Genomic DNA, 10,741 nt, shown 5'->3' with positions numbered 1-10,741 from the left:
CCCTCACCGTCTCACCCGGGAGAAGCCAGGGGCTTTTTATTGTCCCCATGTTACAGGTGAGGACAGTTGGGAGCCCTCTCACCAGCCCCCTGGGTGGGCAGTGCCAGGCTGGGGCTGACCCGGCTCTCTGACCGCCCAGGACCTCCCTGCAGGGCCATCCGGGAGGGGAGGAGGCCAGGTCACATGGGGACGTGGCTGCAGGTGCGGCAGCGGGACTGGGGTGGACCCCTCTGCTGGGCCTGCAGCGGCCCTTCCCGTCCCCCAGCTCAGGTTCCTCGGCTCTGTCCTGCACGGTTCCCTCTGAGGGCCCCCCAGAGGCCTGGCATGGAGGAGCAGGCTCAGCAGGCCCCAGGGAGGACGCGGGGGACCACCAGCTCAGCCTGGCGGCCCACCCCTCAGGGGCGACGCTGCTCCCCAACTTGGCCGGAGCCCGTTCAGAGGCAGACCTGTGCTGCTGGTGGAATCACAGCGACTGGGGTCCCCTAAGGACGTCTAGATCGTCCTCACTGCCACCGACCCTGCGGGCTGAGAAGCCGGAAGGCTGCTGAACTGGGGCAGCAGCCAGGGGTCCTGCCCAGGGAGGGTCCTGCCCAGGGGCTGAGGCCGGAAGGTGGGAGGGGCGGGCTTGGCCGTGAAGCGGACACCAGGCAGCTTTGGCAAACCCACGACAGGAAGGAAAGTCCAGGGGGAGAGCAGCCCAGAGGGCAGGCGGAGGGCAGGCTGGGTTGACCCCCGGCTGCCAGGCACAGGTGGTGACCCGGGCCTCCTTCCACCGCTGGCGCTCCCCGAGACGTGACGCGGTTTGGCGTGTGAGACCCGCTGTTCCCAGAGCCTGTGGCCCAGGACGGCTGGAGGCACTGGACGCGGGTGGCCCACGTGGGGGTCTTCAGTTCACCACCCAGGGCTCGGCCCAGGTGTCCTGGTCCCTGGTGGCCCCACAGCCCTGCGGGCCTCATCCTCACCCCAGGGCAGGGGCAGGTCTGCCTGGGCCGGAGACGTCTGGGTGTGTCCCTGCTGACCCCTGAAGCGAGGCTCCCCTGGTCCCCTTTGGGCCCTGCCCAGTGGCAGGATCGGAACCCTGGGCCAGGCTCCCCTCAGATCCGAACCTGAATGGCCCGAGTCGATGGAACGCACCCCCCGAGGCTGACATTCGGGGCTCGTCCCTGGGATTCGTCTTTCCTCATCTGAAAGGCCATCGGGGTCACCCTCTGCTCTGGGGACGCCCTGATGGGCTCAGGGGCTGCTGTCACATTGAACTGTGACGTTCCTGACGGGGCCCTGCAGCCAGGGCTCATGAATGGCCACTCGATTCCCGGGCGCAGTGCCCCAGGTCGGTGAGGGGGCGGGCTCGCTCGGGCCCCAGGAGGAAGGGGCCCTCCCAGCGGCCCCCAGCCAGCTCCTGGGACCCACCTGCGCGGCTCAGAGGGCGCTGGCCGCCACAGCCCGTCTGGGCTTCACCCTTCTGCTCCCCCAGAGTCAGGTGTGTCTCCAGTGGGGTCTCCATGGTCACAGGATTTCCCTGCTGTGAGGCCGACCCTGGGCCTGCCTGCCCTCGGGTCACCCGCGGGGACAGGGACAATCCAGGTCTCTGCCCTTTGTGTCAGGTGACATCTCCAGAGAGGCCAAGTCACCCCTGTGGTCCCAGCAAATGCCAGCCGAGGCCACCATGGTCCTGCTTCTGCTGGCGGGACCCTCAGGAAACCACGGTCCTGGGTGCCTCTTCCCCCAGGTGGCGGTGGCTTCCTGCTGTGGCGATGACGGGGGCTCTGTGCTGGCTGTGCCGACCCCCAGGGGCACAGGGGTCTCTGAGTTCCCGGCCCTGGCTCCCGGGTTTCCTCGGTGGACTCCACTCACGGTGGTGACGGCAGGAGACTATGATACCCAGCTGGAGTCTCTGTTTTTATGAGGATGAGGTTGGATATTTCAGAAAGACTCGAGAGAGCAAGTTGCTAAAAATAATGATAATCATAATTAGGGTGAGTGGACGGTTGTAGAAGGCTGGGGGGGGACTCTCCAGGACATGTCCAAGCTGGACAGTAGAAAGAGACCTTGCGGGTGGACTTCTGCCAGAAGGATGAGAGGAAAGCAATTCCATGCACAATTGTTAGATTTAAAAGCAAAATAAAAGGTTTGAGATGGTATTTTCATGATTCCTATTTTTTTTATGATTCGCTCCTTCAATCTTTTTTTTTTTATTATTAAACTGATCTAGCTTCTTTTTCCAGTGGAGAATAAAAATAATCTGTCTGCCAACTGGGTGCCAAGAGAACTCAGAATCAGGAGTCCAAGGAAAAAGAGCCTCCCACCCCCCACCCCCTAACTGAGCACCTACTGTGAGCCAAGTCTACGCACAATTATTTTCGCACCTAACTGTCTTTACAGTCTGGGGAGGTGAGTTCTGCCATGGGCCCCATTTCACAGTCAAGGATTTCAGGACTTAGAAGACGAAAGCCTCTTGCCCACGATCTCATAGCTCATTAGAACCAAAACGGGCTTCAGGTATGGTTGGTTCCAGCCCCCATGTTCTTTCTGCTTCCCCGGGCGGCTCCCTGGGGTTTGTTCAAAGTCTGGTATATGCCTATCAGGGGACATGTGGAGATTGTTAGTCCCTCAGGTGCAAGGACCAAGCCTGACCCTGGAGCATCCGCTGCTCTGTCCCCAGGACGCACTGCACACCTGAGTCCACACAGCACCCCTCCTCCACTCCTGCACCCGGACTCTGCTCCTGGGGAGGGAGAGCCCCTCAGGGAGGCCCAGAGCTTAGGGGGGCCACCCATAGGTGCGGAAAAAACAGCAAAGCGTGTGGGGTGGTGCGTTAGAAACCAGGGGTGGTGTCAATGGAAACAGCCCCTGGCTGGGGACAGGGACAGGTCCCACTGAGTCACCGGGTGAGTTTAGATGAGTCTGTTCCTCTGGGGGACTCGGTTTCCATTTCTCATAAATGGGGGGTCTTCCGGCTTTGTCACCCTGACCTGCTCCACAGCGCGGCACACTCCATACAGGATGCCCCCAGGGCCCCGGGAGGGTGCGTGGGGTGGGAACGGCCTCCCCCCTGCTCACCGGCCTCCCCCCTGCTCATCAGGGAGCCCGACCGCCCGGGCGGCCAAGGAAACCAGCATCTGCTGCGTCCTTAGCGGGGCCCGCCCTCCCACGGAGGGTCCTCCTCCCCGTTTTCCAGGAAAGAAGACTGAGTCCCAGAGAAGCCCGCGACGTGCCCCAGGCTCCAGCTCCGCTTCCACGGAGCCGGCACCGGACCCGATGGGGGCCTCGCTGTGAGCCTGCTCCCGGCTGCCCAGCTGGGCGCTCGCAGGGACAGGAGGCCGGACCCCGTGTCTCCAGGCAGGGTCCATGTCCACTCACAGATCACCCAGGGGGACGGAAGCCAGCCCCCGTGACCTGGAGCAGCCGATCCTCTTCCTGGACGTTGCCCCTCCTCCTTCTCGGCCTCCAGTGGCCACTCGGAGTCCAAGGCTGGTGCTGGGACCCGGCCCCAAGCCTGGACCCCCTGGGAGAGGGTAGGGGTGGGGCCAGACTGTGCAGGGACTTCCTGAGGTCTGGGGGCTTCGTTGAAAGGGTGTTGGAGGGCACCATGCTGTCACGGCCAAGGCAAAGGAAGGTCCAGGCCAAAGTCCTAATCCCATCCCAGAATACCACGCTGGCTCCTTCCCCTGGGCCTCAGTGGTCTGCCCTGGGAAACGGGAAAGTAGAGTCTACAGAGGAAATGGACGAGGCCACAGCCTCCCCAGCCTGACTTAGCTTCTGGGAACGTAGAAGTGGAGGGTTGAATCATCTCCTGGGTCCCTTGGATTTTCTAGTCCCCTTGGCTCTTAAATCCCCCAGGACCTGACAAATTCAAAATGGGGCTGGCAAAGGGCCCCTCGGGTGGAGCAGCAGCATGTGCAAAGGCCCAGAGGCAGGGAGCTCTGAGCATGAGGCTGGAGCAGAGAACCCCAAGAAGAGGCCCAGGTGGGCAGGCTGGGCCCAGGGCCGGAGTGACACACTCAGGCTAGACCCCAGCTCTGCGAGGGCCTCCTGGCATGATCATGTGGCCAGCTTTTTCCCAAGGAAGGCTGCCTCGGTGGGCAGGCTGCGGCCGCTTCATGTGTTTCCCATTTGTGTGGGATCCCAGCTCCCCTAAGCCCCTCGAGTGCCACCCAGCCGCACACGTGGTGCGTCCCAGGCAGCAGGGCGTGCGGCGGCTGGGTGAGGAGCCCTGTGCCCGCTGGCGGACCCGGGCTCCTGGCGCCGGGTGAGAGGCCTGGGGCTGCCCCTAATGAAGCAGGAGCCTCCACGCGGCGTCCAGACCGCGGCCCGACGCCCGCCCCAAGCTGCTTTCAGTTCTGTTTCTCGGGCCGCGTGCGGAGGCCGGTCCCACAAATAAAAACCATCACCTTTTTTTTTTTTCTTTCTTTAATTTTCTCTCTTTCTTTTTCCAAAAAAAAAAAAAAAAAAACAGAGCGAGAGAGGGAGAGAGGGGGAGAGAGACAGCCACAAGTTCTTCTGAGAGGCCTGACATCACGGCCCAGGTGACCGCGGCCCAGCCAATGGGCCCAGGCCGCGAGCTGGCTTCGGCATCCTGTAGGCTGAGGCTGGGTGACACGGCGAGGCCCGGGCCTCGACCACAGAACCACAAGGCCAGGCCCTCGCCGCCTCCGGGCCCTGCGCGGGAGCTGGTTGGCTCCTGGCGGTCCCCACCCCCGGCCGCTGCAGCCCTGCTCGGTGGCGGGGAGGCCAGCCTCATTCATTCATTCCGGGCCACCGGGCCTGGCCGGCTGCTGCAGCCCGGCCTCCACGGCCGCCCACTGTCTAATGACCCAGGCTGCGTGCGCCGCGCTGCCGAGTCTGTGGCCAGACATTCCTGTGGGACCGGGAATCCGAGTTCTTGGGTACAAACAGCAACTTACTTTCCTCGGGGACTTTCTCCTCCCTCCCGCGCACGGGCTCGGGCTCTTGCCTTTTTTCTTTTTTGAGCAGCTGCGGGGGGGGACACAGCCAAGAGAACCCCAAACAAACAAAGAGCCCCCCCCTTTTATTTTCAAAAGTAGCTAGAAAAAAAAATTTAAAAAACCCCAGAAAACGAGGACAGCTAACCAGGCTGGCCTCTGTCCCCCGCGGACGGCGGCATGGCGTCCAACAGCATCTTCGACTCCTTCCCGACCTACTCGCCCACCTTCGTCCGCGGTGAGTAGCCACGGCCCGGGCTCCCTGTCCTGGGCCAGTCCTGCCGGGTGGGGAGCTGCGGCCCAGGACCGCGTCCCTCCACTAACAACAGACCTGCTGTCCCTCGAGGGCGAGGTTGTCCACCTGAGTCCCCTGGCCTCCCGCAGGGGAAGATGGGCTGGTGGCCCCCGGGTCCCTTGGCTGTGGGACCTCCCCACTCAGCAGGTGGGGACACTGTGCCAGGAGTGCTGCCGTGTGACCTCCAGGGCCAGCTCAGAGGGTCTGGGGTGGGGAGGACAAGGGGGAGTCTCCATGGCCCTCGGCCCCCGCCTCACTCACGGGCTCCAGGCCCTGCGGCCCCAGCCCCTGGCCCGCCAGAGCTTGGATCTGCCACCACACCTGGGCTGGCCGGCTCAGGGGACAGCCGAGGAGGCCGGTGAGGGTGAGGCTGAGCCTCCTCTCCGGGAGGACCGGGCCGCGGGCTTTGGGGAGAACTTGTTCCGTCCGCCCAGGGCCGCGCCGAGTGGGGGGAGGGTCTGGGCAGGTGGCGGACTTGGTCCCGGTGGAGAGGAAAGTGTTTCTGGGGTGGTTTTTGCCTCTGTTCATGACCCCGAGGGGCCCAGAGCCCTGGGCTGGGCTCCTCAGCAAGGATGGGGGTCCAGGATGCCCCCTGCAGCCTCTGACTGGGGCCCAGACTCCGGGGGAGGGTCCCTGCCTGTGTCTGGTCCTCAGGGCAGTGGTCCGACCCTCGGGCACTTTTCCTCCCCGAACCCCGATGACACGATGGCCCTGAGACTGGGGTCTCAGCCTCTCAGCTTGAGTCCCAGGGACCAGTGCTTCCTTGTGAGTGACCGCAGGCAAGCCACCTGCCTTCCCTGGGACCCCAACAGTGTCCCCCGGCATCCTGACATTCTGACGGTCTGAGGAGGGGGGCCGTGGTTGGGGCTGTGCCGCCGCGTTATCTAAGGGACCCGTGTCTTCCAGTGCAGGATGGCCGAGGGGGACCGACGGTCAGGGTTGGGGTCGCAGCGCCTTTCCTGAGCCGAGGTGGTCAGTGAGATGCCCAGGTCAGCCGGGCCGCCCGCCCTCCTCTCCTGCCTGGCTGCTGGCTGACCAGAGCGACTCAGGGCCAGTCCTCGGGCAGCCGGCTCGGGGCCAGGGACACATTTGGGTGCTTGGCGACCAGCTTCAGCTGAGGCACTTCCCTGCTGGGGCTGAGGCTCAGAGGGGGTCCCCAGGGCCCAGGGGGGTGGGGGAGATGGATGTGGCGGCCGGGTGGGGGGGCACTCCCGCCAAACCCGGCTGTGGCTGGTGACAGGCAGCAGCGGCCCGCGGCCCTGGGCTCCTTCCTCCCTGGGCTGCTGTTATAACACTCCCTTTGTAGTCCTCGGAGCTAATTAAAGGCAGCTCTGTGGCAAGAAAATAAGAGTTTATAAAAACCATTTGCCGGGGCTTTGTGATCTGTGCGTCTCCCGCTCGAACAAGATGGAGAAACGCAGGGTTTAAGACAAAGGGACCTCGGGAGACAGGGCTTTGGGGCTGGCCCGGGGTCCTCTCCTGATGAGCCCAGGAGGTGGCCGCTCACAGCCCAAGGGCAAAGGGAGGGGACAGCTGGAAGCTCTGGCCCAGTGTGTGCCCAGGACACGAAGCCCTGGCAGAACAGGCCGATCCTGGACAACAAGGTGCAGAGGTGCCCCCCCCCCCCCGCAGGCTGTGGTCCAGGGCCAGGCCCCGGGGCCCGGGCTGACCCTCGGAGAAGCTGGTCCACGCGGCTCTGGCCCTCTGCCTACATCACGCTCTCTCAGGGGTCTCTCAGACAGTCCCTCACACTGTCCCTAAGGATCATAGGGCCACAGGTGCCAGTTCTGTCCCCCACGTGCTCCAGCCCCGGGTCCCCTCTTCAGGGCTCTGACCCCACATGGCCCACGCAGGGTCCCCCACCTGTTTGGAGCGACCCACCTCTCGGGAGTCTCGGGAAGCCTGGAGGCTCCCAAACCAAGTCCAAGCCGCCAGAGAACATGCCCTGGAGAGGCGGCCGGTGGGTGGTGACCCTGCGCTGCTTCAGGGACTCCCTGAGTGGCGGGGCCAGGGTGCCGCGGCGGAGAGCCAGCACGGTGCTGTAGGATGGTCTGTGACGACCCGCCGAGGTCGAGAAACACCGGTGACTTCCCTTGGTGACACGGTCACAGTGAAAGATGCTGCATTTCACGTAGAGGTGGCCCAAGTTCGCGGACCCCTGAGCCGCCACGGGTCAAGAGCCCGGGTCTCACCGTCCCACCTGGGGATGCTGCCGTCCAGGGGTCTCAATGGAGGGGAAGGGCCCTGTTTGTCCTCCTCTCCCTCCTTCCTGCCGCCCCCAAAGGCTGCACCACCCCAGGCCCTGGGCCAGGTGTGGGGAGCCACCGTGTCACCACCCCTGAGAGCTTTTGAGCACTGCACTTCTGGGGCTCCGCTCCGACTGTGGAAACAGAACTTCTTGGGTTGGGGTCTGGGTAAGTCCCCCAAGAGGTTCCCAGGTGCAGCTCAGGCAAGCTCGGGGACAGCTCCTCCTCCTGGCTCTGCCCCGCCGTGCTGGGTGACATCTCGGGGTCCAAGGGGAGGAGTGGGCTGTACTGGGGGTTCCTCAGGTGGCCCAGCCTCTGTGGACCTTGCCATCCCCCCCTACAGAGGGTCCCCAGCGCGGTCACGGAGCTCCACCTTCCCCGGAGCCCACTGGCCAGAGTGCGGCTGACTCTGAGTTTCCTGTGGCACAGGCCGGCTGGGGACGGAGCATCCTCTCCCGTCCTCGTCCCTGCTGTGAGCACTGGGGCACAACTGGTGACGAGAGGCCTCCTGAGATGGGGACGAGCCACGGCCGCCTGGAGGCTTGGGCTGAGGGGCACCTCCCGACGGCACCCAGCTCCGAGGCTTCTCCCCGGGTACGAGCAGGGCCTCCGCCCGGCTCCCCGGCTCTGCGGAGGAAGGAGGTTTGGGAGGAAGGTGGAGAGTCTTTGGGGGGTCCCTGCCCTGCCCAGGGTGAGGCCAGCCTAGGGCTGCACACAGACGGTGGCCTGTGTCCCTGAGACGGAAGACAGGGAGGGTGAGAGGTCCCCAGAAGCCTCCCAGGCAGGACAAGGGGTATTTACAAATAGGAGGGGACCGAAGGACTGTCACATTCTGGGTCCCTTTCTGGGCCTCGGTTTCCCCATCTGGCAACTCAGGCAGTGGCCCTGAAGACCCTGGGTAACACCCAGCTAAGGAGGGGCCAGCAGCTTCCTGAGCCCCCCCCCATGGCCAGGTCCCCGTCGGCACCTCTGCACCACACCCCGCAGGCAGAAGCTCTCTCCTGGGGACACGAGGGGGTCCCCTCCAGGAAGGGAAAGGACCTAAACCATCCCGGGCAGCGTCCATGGCCCCTGGAGAGGCAGAAGTTCCTCCCATGGACTCAGCTCCTCGCCACTCAAGTCCTGCCCCCACCCTCCCTAGCTCACCTGGGCAGGTGTCTGTGCCTCAGTTTCCCCGTCTGAAAGGGGTGACGATGGCCGCGACCCCACGGGCTGTGGGGAGCACTGTGCCTGGAGCACCGGGCCCAGGGTCCTTGCTCAGAGGACGCTACCTGCCTGGCGGAGCTGCGCTCAGGGACCTGGGCCAGGCTCTCCACCCTAGGAGCTCGCCGACTGGTGGGACAAGGGACGGGCCCACAGAAAAGTGCAGCAGGGCCTGTGTCACAAGGGGGAAGACCCGGGGTCTGAGCTCAGACAGAGCCCCTGACCCGGGCCTCGGGGAAGGAGCGGGCAAGTCCCCCGAGTCCTGCAGGAGGTGACCAGGAGGAGAGGCTCCGCCCAGGCAGAAGGAGTAGCCGGGAGGGGGGTGCAGAAGGCAGGCAGGAGGGTCCTGGGCGCCGCGGGGTGGCTGCAGGGCCGTGCAGGGCGGGGAGGGCCGGAGGGCCAGCTGCGGGCCTGAGCGGGGCCTCTCCAGTGTGGCCGTGGGCCTCTCTTCAGAGATGGGGTTGGCCAGCAACTCTGCCCCAGAGATGCCCGGGAGAGATGCAGACTGGACCTGTGTGGGGGCAGCGGGTGGACCAAACGGCCCCGGGCACGTCTAGCCAGGACAGGGCTAGCCGGTGACTCAGAAGCCACCGGACAGGAAGGAAGCTGCTTGGGCCAGTGAGGTCAGTGCCGTGTCCTGTCCTGGGCCCAGGCAGTAGCCCACGGCGGGGACTCTCCGGGGTTTAGCTGCAAGTCCCCGAACCCCAGGCAGCCTGGAAGGTCGCTCACCCCAAGGATATCTGCTGTGGAGGCCTCCTCCGCCCCGGGGGCCCTCAGGATGGACAGGCTGACCGCAGCCATTCCGTGCCTGCTGCAGGGCCTGCCTGGCGCCACGTCTGCCGGGCCTCTTTGATGGCGGCTCCTGAGGCCACCCGGCACACGCCATCTCCCCAGACCACCCTGCCTGTCCAAAGTGCCCCCCAGGCTGGAAGGGCACTCCTAGGAGCCCCCCACTGCCCACAGGCCGGTCGTGAGCCGGCCCCACACAGTGGGGCTGTGTGTCCGGGCCTCGCCCGTGCCCACGACAGCCAGCGGCAGCCCCATCGGCCCTGCTGGTCACATAGAGGGCCCATTGACGCCCGGGCCCTGAGCTGGCGCACCAAAGCCGAGCTTGCGGGTTACCTGTGGGGGAGGGGGTTGGGACACAGATGCCCCTGAGCGGCAGGGCTTGAAGCCTGACCTTCCAGAACATTCTTGGAGGCTGGAAGGGAACAATGACTAGAGGGAACCCTGGCTCCAGAGCCAGTCCAGGCTCCTGAGAGGCAGGGAGGCAGGCCGGCCTCAGGGTGCAGTGGGGCAGCTGAAATCTGGGCCTTGCATCTCCTGGGGACTCCTCACCTGCAGGCCCTCCACTGAATCCACCACCAGCGTGTCCAGGGGTGGCCCGGAGTCCTCCCGATCTTCCCTGCTCAGCTCAAACAGCCCCTCTGCCGGGAGTCTCCCCGGGCCACCTGCAGCCACCAGGGAGCTCTGTCCTCAGAGCTTGGTCCCAAGGCCAGCCTCAAGGCTCAGCCCAGGCCCGAGGGGGGAAGGGCTTGGGGTCTGGGTGGATTTGCAGCCTGGGCCTCCCAGGACTGGTCCTGAAGCAGCACCCCCTGAAGGAGGCCCCTGGGGGGACAGGGCAGGGGTGCAATGTGGAAAGACCCTGGTCTTGAGAAGGCACAGGAGCCCATCCAGGGGACCGTGGGAGCTGGGAGGCAGAGGGAGCCCCTTCCCTGTTTCAGACAGGGAACCCGGGGTCCAGGAGGGGTGTGGTCTATGGAAGACCCATCAGGCAACAGGACAGCCACTTCTCACAGCCACCAAGGACCGCCACCCACCTTCCCTGTGGTTTAGGGGCCAGACAGACTCGGGTCCAAGCTGCTCAGTAGACCGTTGGCCCGACCCTCTGCTCTCAATTTCCTCCTCCGTAAAACAGGGCTAGTGACACTGGCCACAGAGGGTGGTGGCACAGAGTGCATGGCCCCGCCTTGAGCCCCACCCGCCCCGTCTGGCCTGTCAAGCCTCAGTCAGCACAGGCCGCCTCCAGATGGGCTCCTCTCTCCAACGCTGGC

The 10,741-nt window shown here is 64.9% G+C and overlaps 1 protein-coding gene across 1 annotated transcript in view; it reads left to right on the top strand.

Moving 5' to 3' along the window:
- Nucleotides 1-4,636: 4,636 nt before the first annotated feature.
- The window catches only part of Runx3 (RUNX family transcription factor 3), a 49,434-nt gene continuing 43,329 nt past the window's right edge, over nt 4,637-10,741 (top strand). The window contains exon 1 of the mRNA XM_078025616.1: nt 4,637-5,181. Within this exon, the coding sequence (XP_077881742.1) occupies nt 5,124-5,181 (58 nt within the window). The 5' untranslated portion in view covers nt 4,637-5,123. The remainder of the gene's footprint in view (nt 5,182-10,741) is intronic.

This window comes from Ictidomys tridecemlineatus, chromosome 11 (genome assembly GCF_052094955.1).
Source record: "Ictidomys tridecemlineatus isolate mIctTri1 chromosome 11, mIctTri1.hap1, whole genome shotgun sequence".
Classification (NCBI taxonomy): Eukaryota; Metazoa; Chordata; class Mammalia; order Rodentia; family Sciuridae; genus Ictidomys; species Ictidomys tridecemlineatus.
The sequence above is the reverse complement of the archived record's forward strand: the minus strand, read 5'-3'. Positions and strand labels throughout refer to the sequence as shown.